Source organism: Herpailurus yagouaroundi, unplaced genomic scaffold, assembly GCF_014898765.1.
Source record: "Herpailurus yagouaroundi ecotype Mexico unplaced genomic scaffold, PumYag 181, whole genome shotgun sequence".
Classification (NCBI taxonomy): domain Eukaryota; kingdom Metazoa; phylum Chordata; class Mammalia; order Carnivora; family Felidae; genus Herpailurus; species Herpailurus yagouaroundi.
This window is the reverse complement of record NW_024412412.1, coordinates 30,985,565-31,004,055: the sequence shown is the minus strand read 5'-3', so window position 1 is coordinate 31,004,055 and position 18,491 is coordinate 30,985,565. Positions and strand designations below refer to the sequence as shown.

General features: G+C 46.5%; 1 protein-coding gene across 9 annotated transcripts in view; it reads right to left on the bottom strand.

Moving 5' to 3' along the window:
• ADRA1A (adrenoceptor alpha 1A) overlaps positions 1 to 18,491 on the bottom strand; it is a 161,523-nt gene that overhangs the window by 99,206 nt on the left and 43,826 nt on the right. For 4 of the 9 annotated variants that reach the window (XR_005795011.1, XM_040490226.1, XM_040490225.1 and 1 more), the window contains exons 1-2: positions 10,516 to 10,858; positions 7,738 to 9,292 (exon numbers count right to left, since the gene is read on the bottom strand). Coding sequence is in view for 8 of the 9 variants with exons in the window: in XM_040490226.1 (XP_040346160.1) it covers positions 7,738 to 8,620 (883 nt within the window). In the remaining variant the exon portion in view is untranslated. Of the gene's footprint in view, positions 1 to 7,737; positions 9,495 to 10,515; positions 10,868 to 18,491 lie in introns of those variants that run through there. The other 5 variants (XM_040490223.1, XM_040490222.1, XM_040490228.1 and 2 more) reach the window with 5 other exon arrangements.

Sequence of the window (18,491 nt, the reverse complement as noted above, 5' to 3'; positions counted from 1 at the left end):
CTTCAAAGTAATGGCTTGCCTGTCTGTAGCCCGGTTGGAAAGAGTCGGTTATCGTTCAAAGCATTGTTGGAACTCATTTTAGATGTTTTCTGAGCCTGCAGCACATTCTTTTGAATATGACGGTAAATCTTCATTGACAGTTTCGTCTTGTGGAAAGAGCCAGAATTAATTTAAAGCCAAGTCTGGTTAGACTATTTGTGATCAGAGAAAGGTTTTCTCGTAAATCTGCCCTGGAGGCAATGACAAAGAGGCATTCCAGAACTATGCAGCAGCTCACGGAAGTATTTGCAACCGTGAGAAGAACGGTGCATCTTTCGCCTGTCCTGTGTAAAGGTCTCCCACTGGTCTGTCCACAGTCTTCCTTCCACTAAGCCTTTGATAGTTTGAAATACAGGCTTGTTCCTGCTCAACCACTCATAAAATAGCTCTAAAAGCCTACTTAGTCTGGCCCTCTTTCTCCAGTTTCATTTGTTACCAGTTATCTCACAGCCTCTCAGTTCTGGCTACGCTAGCCATCTGGAAAATCCTCGTGGACATCAGGCCAACCTTGTCAGAGTCCTTGCCCATTCTGTTGCCCCCCTCACCCTTTTGGCCACTGAACATCTCCCCATTCTGCACATCCTGGCTCAAAGGTCAAGCCCTCCTTTGCAGCAAGACTTTTCTGCACTCCCTGCCCCGGGTCACTCACCTCCACAGTGCATGTTCTCAAGGCACCACCCACACCCTCTTCATTGTACGTAGTCTGGATTTTTTAATCAGACATTATCTGATTAATATCTAACTCTCCAAAGAGATTAGAAGCCTGCAGGAAGGCAAGGACCCAGACTGGTTTTACCTGGTGCATTACCTAAAGGCCAGCGTGTAGGAAGCTCTCCATAAATAACTAGCAGGTGAAAGAGAAATGCAATTTGATATGCTTGTGTGGCAGACAAGCCACAAGATGGTCAGAATCACCCTCCCGCCCTCCGGGTGTCTGCCACTTGCCCATCAGGACAGAAATCCGTGTCCTTGTCCCTTGCACCCATGCTGGCCTTGTGCCTTGCTTTCACTGCAGAATGAGACAGCAGTGACACGGGCCAAGTCTGGGCCTAGCTCTTCAAAGGCCTGGCCGCGTCTGCCCCGGTCCGCTTGCAGACAACAGCCACGTTGTAAGAAAGCTGGTCTATACCCCTGGAGAAAGAGAGGCTGCCAATTCTGAGAGCCAGCCCCAACAGTCACACTTACTGGCCTTGACTCATCCCTGACCCACAGAATCCACGAACCGTAAAAGAGTTGCTGCCTTAGGCCACGACGTTTCGGGATGGCACGTGGTACAGCAGAAGTAACAGAAACTGGCCTCGTGTCTTAAAATCTTAACAGTTCTGAGATTGTCTTCACATCACATCTCTAAGAGGTCAACCTTCTCCGTAAGAGTCAGGGGCCTGATCCCTCTGTGCCTGCAGCCGAGCCACATAGGGTCTGGTCATCTTGGGCATCCATAAGAGTCAGAGCCACTGTATGTCATTTATACATTACACGCACTTGTCCTTTTTCCCTGCTGTGTGTCACATATCACCAGCTGAAAGTCTGCTATGGATTTAATTGCACAGATTTCCGGCTCCATTAGGGGAGGGATTTTTTTGTCTTGTCTTTAGCTCCAGTGATTCTCTAGCTGCCTGGGACATAGGAGATGCTCAATGAAATTTGCTGGGCGAATGAATCCTTTGCCTCACTGCTTCCCGATGATTCGCCCCTTGCCAGCTTTGCCTTCCCTCCAACATCCCATCTTAAAACACATGCTGGGGCGCCTAGGTGGCTTAGTCGGTTAAGCGTCCGACTCTTGGTTTCAGTTCAGGTCATGATCTCATGGTTTTGTGAGTTCGAGCCCCGGGTCGGGCTCTGTGCTGGCAGCTTGGAGCCTGCTTGGGATTCTCTCTCTCTTTCTCTCTCTCTCTCTCTCTCTCTCTCTCTCTCTCTCTGTCCCTCCCCTATTCCCACTGTCTCTGTTCCTCTCAAAATAAATAAATGAACTGATAAAAAACAAAACAAAAAAAGAAACCACATTCTCCCTCCTCACTACCGCGTGCTCTGCTATCTTTTTAATTTTAGCATTAATTATCAAATATTCTATGTCTACGTGAGCCACAGCTCAGCCCCACACTGCCTCCTTTGGCTCAGAGATAACAGCAATGCCTACGTCCAATAATAATAATGCCTGTTTTGCATTTCAATCAGATAACCTGTCCAAGGTTCAGACACACAATTATGCAGTCAGTAAATATTGCCCCCTTATCCCTTTCTTTCCAATGCTCTCTCTTTCTTGGCCCTCCAAGGGGATCTAGCCCTCATAGCAACATCCTTGTATGTCAGTAATGGTCTGCAAGTCACATACATTCTGATAAAATTCACATGTGTGGCCATCACAGCACTGTGCTAGGCAGTTGACCTGTATAACATCTCCTATTTTATGAAGAAGCAAGCCTAGCTTTAAATCTCAGACCATGGCTTCCCCCCCCCCCCCCCCGCCAGCGCACTGACTCTGGGACTAGCGGGTTCTAGACAAAAAGACGAAATTAGGCAAAGATGATGTACATGCTTTAGGCGCTGGAGCGCCCCCCTGAGGCATATTTTTTACCCTTCCTTCTATCACAGAAGGCTGACACCTTCATCTTCTCCCTAGTCATCTCCATGATCAAAACCTGGCTTTTAAAAACATTTACTCCAAGGTGTCCATGGCTGATAACATCATCCTCACATGTGACACCCCTCCCCACAAGGGGTTCCGAGTTCCAACCAGACATTTAGGATGCAAAAAGAAAACGAAACCAGCAAGGCGTAGACTTGGAAGTGGGCAGGTCAGATTCATACCTGCAGTCAACACTATTCAGTCCAGCAAATCCACCCAGCCTCGAGGGGAGGAGCAGGGGAAGAGCAAAGCGCCGAGTCTATGAGGAGCCATTGTCACAATGTAGAGGAGTGACCTTCAGCAACAGAGAGCGCTCACTCACCTGGCTATCCCGGGCTGGTTCCCACACATGTGGGCAGCTTGCTATACCACGTGCATCCCTGCCTGACTTAGTTTCTAGTCCCGCTATTCTCTGTCATACTTGTCATACTTAAGAGCTTGTGTCCATTGTGTATGAGAATATAGTGGCATGTGTATTCTTCTGTCCACACTTTGCAGGAAAAATGTACTCAAGACAGTTACTAAAGGCAAATAATACCTCGTTGATGGCCCAGTGGAAGTAGTGCAGGCTTCAAGTCAGCAATGATACTTCTAGAAGCTTCCACAGTGACCTCCAGGCACCGTTAACTGTTATAGTCCTTAGCACTTCTATTTTTATTTTTATTTTTTAATTTTTATTTTGAGAGAGAGAAAGAGGGAGGTAGGGGGCAGGGGGGAGAGCAGAGGGAGAGAATGTTAAGCAGGCTCCATCCACACCCATCATGGAGCCCGACGTGGGGCTCACTCTCATGAACTGTGAGATCATAACGTCAGCCAAAATCCAGAGTCAGACGCTGAATCAACTGAGTCACCCAGGTGTTCCCTTAGCACTTCCAATACCACCTCCTATGCTTGTGATAATTGTTCCTAATTTGTTTTCTTAACTAGAGTGTGATGCCCCTGAAGGCAGGGAATGTGCTTTATGCATCTTTTTCTAACTCAGTGCCTGGTACTTATTATACAGTCAATAAACCTGGAAGAAATAGTCTCTTGCTTGTTTGGTGCCATGAAGAAGCTGTGGACCACAGATCTGGTAGGTTTAGGGATCTTCTGCCGTACGGAGCAGCAGGTCAGACTGCCAAAGAGGAGTTTTCAATTTCCCTCCCGCGGCACCCCATTATCAGGATTTAAAGGAAGCCCAGTGATTCTGGGTGCTCTTGTCTTGCCATCACTCCCCTCCACTGTAATACTTCAGCTCAATGCTTACTAACTCCCCAGGAGAGCGGATCCAAGAGGAAGGCCATGGTTAGACCAGAGCCCCCCTTCCCCTGAGTGAGCTTAGGAACCAGCCCACCTCCCTGGACAGCTCAGCCACCACCAGAAATCCCAACCCCCCAGTCCCCCATCATCACCTGAGCTTAGTCCAACATCTGACTCTATAGGACTCCTAATCTGTTCCAGTTCATGTCCCTGCACGAACACACGTCTTTACTGTGGTTCCTACGTACAGTCATCGGCAACATTACCCATAACCCTCAGCCTCTTAGCTGTTGGAGAGTAACGCGCAACCTTCTCGACTGGTCTTACTTTCAACTTGTGACTGGCTATAAATCTCAAATATGTCCTCAGGACTTCCTGGTGACTCTACTAAATTTCCATAATCTATTTACTCTCTTGCCTCACAGGTGAATATTGCACATCTTCTTTTGCTCCTCAAACCAACAATCATTTCTTATTCCTTTCTCGCTCGTAGCTGATGATCTTGCTTCTTATTTTGTCGAGGGCATAAACATACACCAAAGAGGGGATTACCTTTCCCCCTCCGTATGTGCTTGCCTCTGTGCTTACAGACCCCGGCTTCACCCTCACTTCCCGACCCTCACTTGGGCACTGAACCCCACCTCCTCCCTTGCCTATACCATAATTCCATCACAATGGTATCCTATCTCCCACCTTTGGGAATTCTCTCTAGATCCTTCCAGCTATACTCTATTTCTCTGCGCCACTGTCTAGGAAAACCTTTCCCAGGAGTTGTGTCTTTTCACTGCTCCCACTTCTCCATCTCTCATTCTCTCTAGAAAGCACACAGGCAGGCTTTTCTCTCCATCACTCCACTGAGACTATTATTCTCAGAGGACCTCATCATATCACCAAGGACCTCCACATGGCCAAGTCCAATGTGGAGTCCCAGCCCTCCTCTGCCTTGGCCGAGCAGTCGCCCGTGACACAGCTGAATGTTCTTGTGAGGCAAGAGAGTAAATAGATTATGAATACTCTTGCCTTCTTGAAACATTTCCATTTGGCTTTGGGATCAACACGGTCTCTTGGTTTTCCTCCCTCTTCCCTGCCACTCTCTTCCAACTTCTTCTGCTAATTGGTTCTCCTCTCTCTGGCCCTCAAGTACAGGAATGCCCCAAGACTCAGTCCTTACCTCTCTCTTCTCTGTATTATGTTCTCCTTTGTAGACCCTTTCACTTCCATGGCTTTAAATATATGGATGTGTTCCCGGTGTATATGGTAGCCCAGCTCCAAATTCATGTATCTAACTGCCACTTGGCATTTCTACTTAGATGTCAAATAGATATGTGACTATATGGCATGGCTACATGGCTACACAAAATAAACACTTATACTTCACGCCCCTGCCGGCCCCTTACAATCCAGTCATTCTCTGGTTTTCCTAGAGTAAAATGCGCTGTTTACCCTGGTGCTTAGGCCCCAGACCCGGGAGTTATCTTTAATTCCTCTCTTTTTTCTCATACCCTATGTCCAACCTTGTCAGCTCCACATTTGGAATCAGTACCGATGTGATCACTTCCCACCACCTCCACCTGTTTCACCCAAGTGCAAGACATCTCGGTCTTTCCACCCTTGGCTTCTCTAACGGCCTCCCAACCGGGGTCCCTGCTTCCACAGTCGTCCCCCCAAACAGCCCGCTCTCCAACCAGAAACCCAAGTGATCCTTTAAAAATATAAAACCAGCCACATCCCTGCTAAAACCTGTCCAATCGGATGGCTTCCCATCACAATTAGGATAATAGGCAAATTCTACTTGGGCCTAAAAGGCCCACATGACCTTGTCTATTTCCACAACCTGTTTCTGGACTTGTCTGCCCACTCACTCTCTGTGGTTCAGCCAGGTGGTGGTCGTTGCTTTGCCTTGAACGGGTCAGGCTCTCTCCCATCTCTGGACTCGCCGTTCCTCTGCCCGAAAGGTCCTTCCAGACTTTGTAAGGTTTGCTCCTCACTGCAGTTAGGTCTCTGCTTAAATAGCACCTCTTCAGAGAGGACTCGTCTGACCACCCACCCCGTTGTCCTACAAATCTCGATCCTCTGATCCTGCTTAGTTTTTTACAGTGTTTAGCAACCTGTGACTTCTTAATACATATTTATTTGTCTATCTCCCCCAGAAGAATGCAAACATTTTACTGGCAAGGAGTCTGCTGCCTTGCTCAAACTATGTCTAGAACAAGTGCTCGGTGTACACTTGATAAGTACATGGATGCATGAAAAAATACGCAAACTTCAGAAGGAGGTAAGAGATGGGATGCAGAAAGATAGGGAAGCAGGGGCTCAGGCAGAGTGCTACTGAAATAAATTCAAAGCTGTGATGTACTTCTAGGAGCAGAGTCAGCAACAATGATGGGTCGGCACAATGGAAAGTCAGCTAGTGAACTCAGGAGGGCCTCTCAAGCAGCCCTGTCGGATAGAAATTTCTGCAGCGATGAAAATGTTCTATATCTTTGCGGTTCCCAAACAGTAGCCACTGGCCAGATGTGGCTACTGAGCGCTTGAACTTTGGCTAGTGAGATTGAGGAACTGAATATTAATTTTCTTTAACTTGCATTAAATAGCCACATGTGACCGGTGGCTATGGTACTAGAGAAGCTCCAGAACCTTCCCCACACTTGTGATTTCAGAATAATAATGCGAACCTCACTGAGTTGTTGAGGGGATGCATGAAATAAAAAGCCTGGACAAATGAAACCAAGTTGGTCCCCAAAACTAATAGCTGTTATTACACGGAGTTGCAAAGTAAAGTACTTTAAATACATGCTACTTAAATTTGGCTCCAAGGTGCCAGAAACAAACTTGTATTAACTTTTACCATATTTTTTTTTGTTTGTTACAGTTAGTGGATAACCAATGTGCGGGTCTATACTTGAGCTCCCAAACTAAAAATAGCCAACAACCATTTTGGGATCTCACGAAGGCCTTTCGGGGATAGATGACTATTCCAAGTGGATCAGCTTGCTGATACTTACGATGAGCTAATTAGTTTTGACAACAGCTAATTTAGCATTTGCAAAAATTGGATTTGTAACATTACTGCATTATTTTCAAACAGTGTCATCTGCAGCTTCCAGAACGCTCTTGGATAAGAGGACTGTTTGTTTTGCTACTTACTATTAAAATACAGGGGAAAGTATTTACTTATAGGAAACATGATGTTGAATTCTTTAAAGCTTAAATTCTTTTGGACATAAAATCATCTTTTTTTCCTTGTCAGGGGCTCACCACACTTTCTTCCATACCGAATCCAGAAAATAAAATTAACACAGATATAGAACTAAGCAGACCATTATGACTAACCCTTAGGAATAATCTAATCTAATAATAAAATTACACATTTGTTCAGAATAAGTACAGTGCTTATTTTTAGGCCAAGAGAATTTGCAGTTCAGAGCGGCAGAGGTGAAAGTGGAATCCCACAGCCCTGCCTAAGAGTGTGGTGGAGACTCTGAGACTCCAAAGAAGAGAGGATCTGTTTAAATTAAACACATGCTTACAGGCATTAAGAAAAGCTGACGTTCTTATTAAGGAGACCAATTAATCTGCATCTGTTGGAAGCAGCTTTACAGTAGTTGAAAAGGTGCCCAAGGACATACCGTAAATGAGACTGGAGAAGAAAGGAAACTGAAATTTACTTTTCTACCGGGGAGCATTTCCTACCTGCTCCCCTCCCCACCCCCACCTCTGGCTTTGCTGTTTGAAATGCAGATCCTTTTTCTGCCACCCCTGACCTTGAGTCTAGCAGAAGGGGAAGGGGATGAGGAACCCTAAATACAAAGATGGGGCGTTTGAAGACTTACCAATGGGCATCACTAGGAAAAAAGGCAGCCAGCAGAGGACGAAGCAGCCGACCACGATGCCCAGTGTTTTGGCCGCTTTCTTCTCCCGGGAAAATTTGAGGAGCCTCACGGAGAAGTGCGTCTTGTTCTTGGCGCTGGACACCCCGCTGCCTCCTACCGGGGCATTTTTCCGATGGATGCGGAGCGTCACCTGCTCCGAGTCCGACTTGTCAGTCTTGAGGCCGGACTTGAGGCCCCGGCTTTCCCTCTTGGCCACCACGTAGACCCGGCAGTACATGACCAGGATGATGGTCAGTGGCACGTAGAAGGAGCCCAGGGCCGAGAAGAGCACGTAGCCCGGCTCCTCGGTGATCTGGCAGATGGTCTCGTCTTCAGGGGCCGGCTGCCTCCAGCCAAACAGAGGCCCGATGGAGATGACGAGGGAGAGCGCCCAGACACAGAGCAGGGCCATGAGACCCCTCTTCTGGGTGACGATGGTGGGGTAGCGCAGCGGGTAGCTCACACCGATGTAGCGGTCGATGGAGATGATGCAGAGTCCCATGATGGACGCGGTGCAGCACAGGACGTCCACCGCCGCCCAGATATTGCAGAAAACCCTGCCAAAGGCCCAGTAGCCCAGGATCTCAAAGATGGCAGAGAAGGGCAGCACCGTGGAGGTGAGGAGGAGGTCGGCCACCGCCAGGTTGACGATGTAGTAGTGAGTGACCGAGTGCAGATGACGGTGGCAGGCCACGGAGAGGATCACTAGGATGTTGCCCAGCACACCGAAAATGATGAGGCCCCCCAAGATCACCCCGAGCAGAATGGCCTTGGATATGTTCACTGGTGCCTGCGGATGGGTGCAGTTGGAACTGTCGGAGGCATTCCCAGAGAGAAACACCATGGTCCCAGCCGGGGCCGGCGAGGTCCGGCTCTCGGGAGCCACCCCCGGGCGAGGGCGGAGGCGGGAGCGAGGGAGCAGAGTCAAAAGGTCTCGGCTCTGGGGAGTCTTGCCCGCTGGGGTTAGCTGGGGGTGAGAGAGGGCGTGTGGGTGGGAAGCAACCCCGGCCTGCCCTGGAAACCCTCAGAAGGCCACGCAAAAGGGCACGGCATTAAAGGCGACATGGCCAGGGACGCACACGCGGGGCTACCCGCGGACCCTATCCACCCGCGGCGCTGGCCTTCCGGCCCCAACTCCCTCCCTCCCCCAGGCTTGGCGCGAAGCTCGAGGAGACACGTTGCAAAATGCAATCCCAGAACTACAGGAGCCCGCTTCTCCGTACTGTCCGATCCGTCCTGCTTAGAAGATTGGGCATTCTGCGCGTAACTGGGAATTCAACAATTTAGCGCCAGCCTCCCCGCTACCCACAATCAAGTACCAGTGTGCCGTCGACTCTCAAAGGCGGGGACCGCCGGCATCTGGGCGCTTCTCCCGGCCCGCAGTTACCCACGGTGCGACCGGCGCGCGGTGGACTCGTGCTAGATCCAGCTTCTGCGCGCGCAGGCCGGGGGAAGTGGACGCGAAACGCTGGCCAAGACCGAGGCGGCTGCGGGGCGTCGTCGGCCCCGCGTTCCCCTGAAAGAGCGCAAAGAGAAAGGCGGGGTGTATACCGGGCGCCCTGGGGAGCGAGGCCGTACCGGGCCCGGCGGCTGGGAGCCCCGGCGACTCTGCGGTCCCGGAGCGGCGTGCCCTGCTGCAGCACGGGCGGCGCGGAAGGGGACCGCGAGCCGCTGGGAACCTGCCTTGGCGCGCGGCCCCGCGGCCTCTGGCCGGCTCCTGGAGCCGAAGCAAACAAACCCCGAGCCGCGGCCGCCAATTACGCGCGGCCGCACAGCGAGATTAAACCCCGCGAAGCTCGCTTAGGCGGGACTGCGGCTGGTGCGTACGTGTGTCGCGCCGAGCCTGGCCGGTGGAAACTGGAGGATCCACCCGGGTGCCGTTTAAACAGGTTGCTTCGCAGTCACCTGGAGGGGGCGGCCTGGGAGAGGGAACCGCTGCGACCCGGGGGCCGCGGCCAGCCTAGTGCCACGCGCACGCTCACGCCGGTGGAATTCACACTTGGGTGTGCGGTGCGCTCGGGTCTCTCGACCCGCGAAGCCGGCCCGAGGGCCAGGTCCCGAGAAAAAGCTGGCGGGGCCCGAGGGCTGAACGCGACCGAGGTCGGTCCAGGAGCCCTTTTCCAGCCGCAGGAGCAGCGGTGCCGGAGGACTTGAGCCTCCGGCCACACCCGGACGGGCTGCGGGGGTGCCGGGGGAGAAGTGGTGGAGAGGGCGAGCGCCACTCTGCAGAAGGGGCTTTGCAAGTGGCGGCCACTGCGGATGTGGTAGGCTTAAAAATCAGGAGGATGGGGGACGCTTCGCTTTGCGGGGCTGGGGGCCACGGTATTTGTGAGATACTTAGGTTTCCACGGGGACTGAGGCAGGAGTGCGAGGAGTGGGGACCCATCTTGCCTTCTGACGATTCTGGGGTCGGGCCCTGAGGCCGGACTCCCAGGCAAAGGCTATGGTGACAAGTTCAAGAGCTCACAGGTGGTCCTAAAAGCCAGCAACTGCAGAAAGCCTCTTTCCTCTACCTCGGGGCGACAAACACGGACCAAAAGACACACTTGTTAACTAGGAGGTAACTTTCCAGAATATACAAGGGAAACGGGGTGGGGTGGGGATGCAGGTGTCAGAGCGGGTGAAAGAAGCGGGGGGCGCACGGGCAAAGTGCGGGTTCCGTCTCAGCGGGAAGCGAGGGCGATTTGCCCTCATCCCCGCCCCTCTGGACGCCCGCGCCCCATGCCGCAGCGGACTCACCTGGAGCGGGGAGAGGACGGGGATTCAGTCCCAGGAGCAGCCCCGCCGCCTCCTCTCTGGGGAAAGAGGCGACCGTCCCTCCAAGGAACCAATTCTTAGTCCTTCTGCACCCGCTGACTCACCCCTCCTCTACAGATGTCTTTAAGCTCCCGGCTCACTATCGCTTTACCTGCAGAATTTACAATAAAGAGTGAAAATAGGAAAAGAAAAAAACCCGGCCAACCCATAACTCCACGTTCACCCTTTTAATTTTCAGCTCCCCGACATCAGCAAAGAACGGCAAGGAACTTTGCAGCTAGCTCTCGCTGACGTCACACAGGCAGTAGCCCCAGCGAGTACGGTAATCGGCTGTTTACCGTATTACTCTGCGGCAACAGGCAGAATGCGCACAACCGTATTTTCCCCCCTCCTGCTTGACTTGGGTGGATTGCGTTCTCGCTTTACTTTAAAAAGATGTTTGTGTGTGTGTGGTGTGGTGTATGTGTGTGTGTGTGTGTGTGTGTGTGTGTGTGTGTGTGTGTGTGCGCGCGCGCGCGCGCGTGTGTGTGAATTTTATTTACAGGAAATAACTTCTTTAAATGATACGATTTTAAAACTAAAGAAAAATTGACACCTGCCTGGTAGATATTACTGCGGATGTGGTGTGTTCACAGAAATGCCCCCAAAGTTACTTTTGAACAGCTTTATTCAATTAACACTTGGACTCGGTTCTGTTAAAATCAAGAAGAGCATATGTTGTTATGCCAAATACATGGGTAAATTATATTATTTGAAGGTGTTTCAAGATGAGAGTAAAATCAGATAACATTTAATGAATCTGATTGTAATAAAATTATGATTCCTGCAAGATGTAAAGGGAGCATATTTAAACTTTATGAAATATGATCCATTTCTCATTTCTCGGATCTTTCTCTCATCCGTCTCTCATCCATCTCAGATGGATTTTAAAAACATTATAGTCCCGCCGTAGTTTCTTACACAGTTCAGTGTTGGTAAAGTTCCACAAATTCTTTCCCAGCTTTTGTAAGAAAATGTATTTTTTAAAGGAAAGTTACTTCTGTTACTTCTGTCTAATTCTCTTTGATTCATTAATAGTTGGCGTATGAAAAGCTGACATCACCAGTTTTATTGATTTTTTTCTTCTGGTAAATTCCATGTTCTGTTTACCTTACAATTGAATAAACCCATATGTGTTTTTGGGATAATGGGAAAACACTCGAATTTTCTCCACTTTGATTCCCACCTCCTACATCATCCTCCTTCGTCTTTATTGATTTAGGAAACATATGCTGTTCTTAATGTATTTGCCAGGTACCCTTGAACCTAGTAACAAAGAGATAACTTTGACCAGGGGTAGGCGTTAGAACTCTCTTCCCTGAACAGAAGTCTGTTAATATTGTTTCTTTTTCGAAAGGAGATGTTTGGGAGGCTCTTTTATAGTTATATACCTCTAATGCCTTGGAGGAATGTCCATGGAAAGATCAAGAAGCACTACTTCATTAGGAAATATTATCTCATCCTCAGATACGTCTATCGTGTCTGTTCTTTAGCAATGCCATCCACCAGAGAGATATTTTATTGTTGAGTTTCATATTCATTAACCTTATACCATAAAGGCGAGTTCTCTGTTAAGATCTGTTCTGTGGTAGATAAGGGAAGTAGTGTTATCAGCAAGAAAAGCAACCAAAAATTGCTCAGCTTGGGGCGCCTGGGTGGCGCAGTCGGTTGAGCGTCCGACTTCAGCCAGGTCACGATCTCGCGGTCCGTGAGTTCGAGCCCCGCGTCGGGCTCTGGGCTGATGGCTCGGAGCCTGGAGCCTGTTTCCGATGCTGTGTCTCCCTCTCTCTCTGCCCCTCCCCCGTTCATGCTCTGTTTCTCTCTGTCCCAAAAATAAATAAAAAACGTTGAAAAAAAAAATTAAAAAAAAAAATTGCTCAGCTCTGCAAGGTTAGAATGTACAAAGGTCTTTGGAACTCCCAGTCCTCTAGCCCCCAACAAACAAGCAGAACACCCTTCCTTTCCCCCACCAGCTGACTAGCTGGAGCCAAGGCTGAGAAGAGCTGCTCTTTATTTCTAGCTTGGCCCCAGGTGGATCTTTCCAATCTGCTTCTCGGCCAGTGAACACCAGTTTTTGAGACACTGACTCTCAGAACCAATTATTTCCTCACTAACCATAGACCCACAAACAGGAAACTATCTATTGGTGGGTTACGCTTTTAAAAATGGTTGAGGTGGATGTCCCGGAAGGTGTTCGGTTAGACCCATGGGGAGGTGGGGCGAAGAAAGAGTAGGCTGTAGAGTCCTAAAGATGCTGTCCCTGCATTCCTGTAAGACCAGGGGCAAAACCCAGCTTTTCTGAGCCTCGGCTTCCTAATTTTTAAAGGGACACACACACCACACACACAAAAACCCCAAGACTGTTATTAGGACAGAGTGAAATTATATCTCATGAAGCTTATCCATCCTCCTGTTATTAATCTTATTAACTAAAAACTCTGCTCATTTTGTGCCCTACGTTAAAGTGAAACACACTTCTAACCCAGAGTGGTCCCAATCCCACATTTAACAAGAGCACTATGTATTCAGCTGGAGAAATCTGTGAAATGACCTGAAAATTACGCCCAAGCCCACTGCTGTAAGCAGAGTGACCCAACATGGCAAAGCAAAAGAATGGCCCCGTTCACTGGCTGCTCCTCCTTTCTTCTCACTTTCCCTTGTCCCACATCTTGAAGGACCATGAAAATATGTGCAAACACTTCCATCCATACATCCAGACAGCTCTACCTTGGCCTTTGGCAGTGGCCTATAATGTGGTCTGCCCTTGAGAAGATGGGCCCAGGAAAAAGGCCTAAGGCCCTAAAAGTGGTTGTGTAGCCATTTGGAGCAGAGGATTCTGGGTCCCAGAGCATGACCTAGAAAGAAGGGTGGAGGCTCTACTCAGGGATATTACCTCAATCCTGTAGTCTTATGGATTCTGGGATCTCTAAAGCCCAAAACCCAAGTTAGGAATCCTCTTGCCTGGACCTAAGAATGCTACTCTCTAGACTTTGGGTGTGATGGAAGCTGAGAAATTCATTGCAGGAGAGGTTCCAGGAAGCCTCTTGGGAGGATATTGCTTGATTTAGGGCTTGCAGAATAAGTAGAATTTAGATTGGTAGGCAAAAGTGAGAAAGGCAGATCAACAACAGGTGTAAAACAGAGGGGGGATGTGTGTCTATACATGTGTGCATGCGTGTGTGTGTGTGTGTGTGTGTGTGTGTGTGTTCAGGGACACTGGGGTCTAATTGCAGAAGATCTTGCAATCACCGTACACCCAATGACTTCGATTGGCAGGATTCTGTTAGTGACTAGTGAGACAGTCAGCAAATATAGGAAGCTTCAAGAAAAAAAAAATCTGTCAATCATTATCTTAGAAGACAATACACAATGGAATTAGGAGCCCTTTTCCTAGGCTTATGATTCCAAGTGACAGAGTAGAGGGCTTAATGTTAATATCTACCTAAAAGACCTGGCTTTTCAACTAATTCACGTAAGGCTTAAAAAGTTAAAGTGGAAGGAAAATGAAAAACATTGCTCAGAATGATATTGATGCAGGTATCAAGTCACACTTCTCTAAACAGGCCTTGTGTTCTAATCCTTTATCGAACTGAGAAAACCACCCAGTGCACAGACACTACTGATGGAAGCCTCGGAAGGGATAATAATTCTGCCCTTGTCATCATTTGTCCTGCTTATTCTCGTTGCCCTTGAGAAAACAACTTGTTCCAAGCCTCTTATGAGTCATGGAGCCCATCCCTACATTGTAGATTATGGTGGGAATATGGGGTCAAGACAGCCTATAGCTAAATCAGGTAAATTATTTCTGTAAAGCAATAAATCTTTGCTCTTGTATAGCAAATGTGAGTTGAGTCATATCGATCAAATTTGTCAATATCATCTAAAAGGGAAGGGAAACACCAAAAATCAATATCTGTACCAAATGTAGAAATGCTTTATGTCATTTCTCCACCTACTGATGATGTCTATGGGGACATTAAAATGCTTATTGGCCTGTATTTCATTATAAAATACATGATTTTAACAGCATATTTTGAAAAGTTGGAAATAAAAATAAGACATAATCTATAATTCTGCCATTGCAGAAATAACCACTGTGCAATATTTGATACATTTTTGTCATGTGTGCAAATGATATACATACATATCTGAAATATATTATATACATGTATTTATGATATGTGTGTATATATATATGTATTATGTATAATACTGTGATCATATTGTGCCTCTAGTTACATATCCTGCTTTTTCATTTAATGTTATTTCTGAACGCTTATTCATATTAATGAATTTTTACAAAAATATGATTTGTAACAGCTGCATAGAAATTCCATTACATATATATGTCCTGATAAATTTGACTATTTGGATATTTAGGTTTTCCAAAAAATGTCCTATTTATAGCTTGTACTGTGATAAATGCTCAGGTATAATGTTTTTTTGTGTTTTGTTTTAAAAATTTTTTTAATGTTTATTTTTGAGAAAAAGACAGAGTGTGAGCCAGGAAGATGCAGAGAGAGAGGGAGACACAGAATCCGAAGCAGGCTCCGGGCTCCAAGCCGTCAGCACAGAGCCCAATGCAGGGCTCGAACCCACCAACCGCGAGGTCATGACCTGAGCCTAAGTCAGCCACCCAGATGCTCCGTACTCTAATTTTTCTTTAGATTAACTTCTATAACTGAAATTAGAGGATCAAAAATTAAGAAAATTTGAGAAATTATACTTTGTCCTCTAGAAAGGTTTTACAAATGTACATACAAAATGTAAACTCGTAAGAGTGGGATATGATAGAAACTTTCTTTGTGGTGGTGGTAGTTGATTTTTTTGCTTCTTGCCAATCTTGAGTGTTTCATAATAAAATACACAAGTACATAAATATCTGTAAATTAAACAAACTTTAGCCAGTGTGATAAGTAAGAAATCTCTCATTAAACATTTTTATTCTTGGGACACCTGGCTGGCTCGTTTGGTAGAGCATGCAACTCTTGATCTCAGGGTTGTGAGTTTGAGCCCCACGCTGGGTATAGAGATTGCTTAAAAATAAAATCTTAAAAAAAATACTTTTTAATTATGAGCATATTTTCATACACTTACTTGACACGTGCATTTACTATGTTGTGATTTGCTTGGCTTCTATCAGTCAGGATTTAGTCGGAAACCGCTGTAGATATTTCAAGCGGGAAGTGACTTAACACACGGAATCAGAGGCTTGTAAGACAAATAGAAAAGCTTGGGAAACAGGTCAGGGAAAACCGCTATTTGCTTTCAAGAAATCTGGAAGTATAGGAAGATTAGGAAGTCACAAAATGAACTCAGCTGCCTGAAGCATCAATAAAGTACAGGACACCCAGAAGCTCCTGACAAAGCCTCACCTGGGCTGTCGGCTGACACCTTTGTTCCTGCACAACACTGTTACGGGACAGAGTATCTGCTTCTCCTTTACTTTCAGAATCTCATAGAAGCTCCTCTCTTTGGTGGATGTCACCAGAACAATGATGACAGAGATTCTTCCAGCCATGGCAATTCAGAGAAGCGCATAGAAGGGGAGAGATGGTTCTGAGTAGGCGTCTTAGTATTATGTCCACCGCCTATTTTTGTATGGGTGGTTTCCCCTTTTATCTATACGTTTGTGAAAACTCTTTATATGTCATGGCAGCCATAAAAAATATACCCCTCGGATCTCCTGCTGCATTAATTGGACATAACTGAAGGACAGTCTCAGATTTTGTCCTTCTGGATCCATCCCTGTGCTCATGCTACACTTCCTATAGGCAACAGCTAAGCGTGGCAGAGGTTCTGATGCAGGCCCCTTATTATTAAATTTTTTTTTCAACGTTTATTTATTTTGGGGACAGAGAGAGACAGAGCATGAACGAGGGAGGGGCAGAAAGAGAGGGAGACACAGAATCGGAAACAGGCTCCAGGCTCTGAGCCATCAGCCCAGAGCCCGACGCGGGGCTCGAACTCACGGAGCGCGAGATCGTGACCTGGCTGAAGTCGGACGCTTAACCGACTGCGCCACCCAGGCTCCCCGAGGCCCCTTATTATTAGAGACAGGATTTATCGAAGGGGAGACTTTGTCTTGAGGACTTCCCATCAGTCAGCCAAAACTTTCTCATAACTATGCAACAATCTGACACTTTTCTTTCCTAATCGTCCTCTCCTCCCCTCTGGCTTGGATTATAGTCTGAAGGCTCTCCTTCTTTGACTCTCCTTCCCTTCACAGGAATTTCCTCCAATAAATCTTTTATATGATTAATCACGTCTTGGTGTCCGCCTCTTGAAGGACCAAAATTATACCTTAAGGATTTCAGTCCTTTTGGATATTTGCTGTCATTTCTTCCTGTCACAGATATTTAAGGGTAAAATACTTAACGAATTTCTGTAAAGAGGGAAGCTGTCCCCATGAGTTCTCTCTGTCTGACAAGACTGAATTTAACCCATAAGAAGTAGATGTGAGTCTGCACTCGTTTTAAGGTTATTCCAACGTGAAAATCTTAGACAGTAAGCATTAAGGAGAAGTCCTTTAATTTCCTCTGGCTAGAGTTCAGCAGAAAATAGATGATAATCCTCAAGTCTGAAAAAGGACAGTGTCTCTTCTCTTTTACTGAAGGATAAGCTTAAGTTCTGGATAAGTATTCAATGGTTTTTATCCAGTCTTGTTCATTTAACTGCCGTTAATGTAGTTTCTTTGCCTTTTGTAAGTGATGGCACATAAATTGACAAAATGGTCACGTTCCTCTGTCCAACATCAGAAAAAAGCAAAACAAAACAACACTTACTATTCTTTCCTTCACTTTCTGAAGCTGTCATCATCATTTTTGTTTACTGTCTTATAATAATCAAATGATTCCAGTTAATAAAGTTAAAAAAAAAGCCATACATAAGAAAAAAAATCAGGAATCCAACCAGTCTGATTTTATCGGAAACATCCATTGTAATTGGGAAGTTCTTGGAAGGAAGAGTTAAATTATCATTTATTTATTTATTTATTTATTTATTTATTTATTTATTTAGAGAACAAGCAGAGGAGGGGCAGAGAGAGAGGGAGACAGAGGATCTGAAGTGTGCTGTGTGCTGACAACAGACAACCTGATGCGGGGCTCGAACTCACAAACCGCGAGATCATGACCTGAGCCAAAGTCAGATGCTTAACCAACTAAGCCACCCAGGCTCCCTAAGAAAATACATTTTTAATGAAGCAAACTAAATACCAATTTAGAAAAGTGTAGAGAGTGTGGTTTCCCATTAGCCTTCTCTCCGTGGCTCCCCTAAAGACATGAAATCTAAATTTAAAATGCACTTGCTATGTAAACTCAACTTCAAGGCAAAAACCTTAGGCTTCTTTCCAACCAGATTTGCACTTCTCAGTTCCCGTATATAGAAATCATGTAATGACCAATGGTCTAGGTCAGAAAAAGTAATGTGGATAATCAAAGCTGTGATTATAATGGGAACATTGGGGAAACTAAAATGTCCAAAATGATTCTTGATCTTGTTTAAATTTATTGGTGAGATACTCAGTTTGTTACTTCCTGTATCGGCCAGACCCCAAGCATAGTGTCAAAGATTCCTAAGTGCTTTTACACTTAATTTGTGATGTATCTTATAATCACAAAATGCATGTGTTAGATTAGCTTTGCTCAAGCATGATTACTGATGGCTTTGAGTTTAATGATAACGAATCAACAATATATATTAAATAAGCTGTCTCTAAACATAAATACACATATAACAAAGTTGTGTATTGATCAGTTGATGAAAATATTGTGACCAGAGGCTTGTAGGAACCTAACCCTATGTTTCCCATAGGAACAATGGTTTAGTACTCAATAATTCAGTGTTTGTGGTGACTTTGTAGAATATAACTACCACAAATGGAATAAACTGTGTGAGTCTGTATCACACATATATAC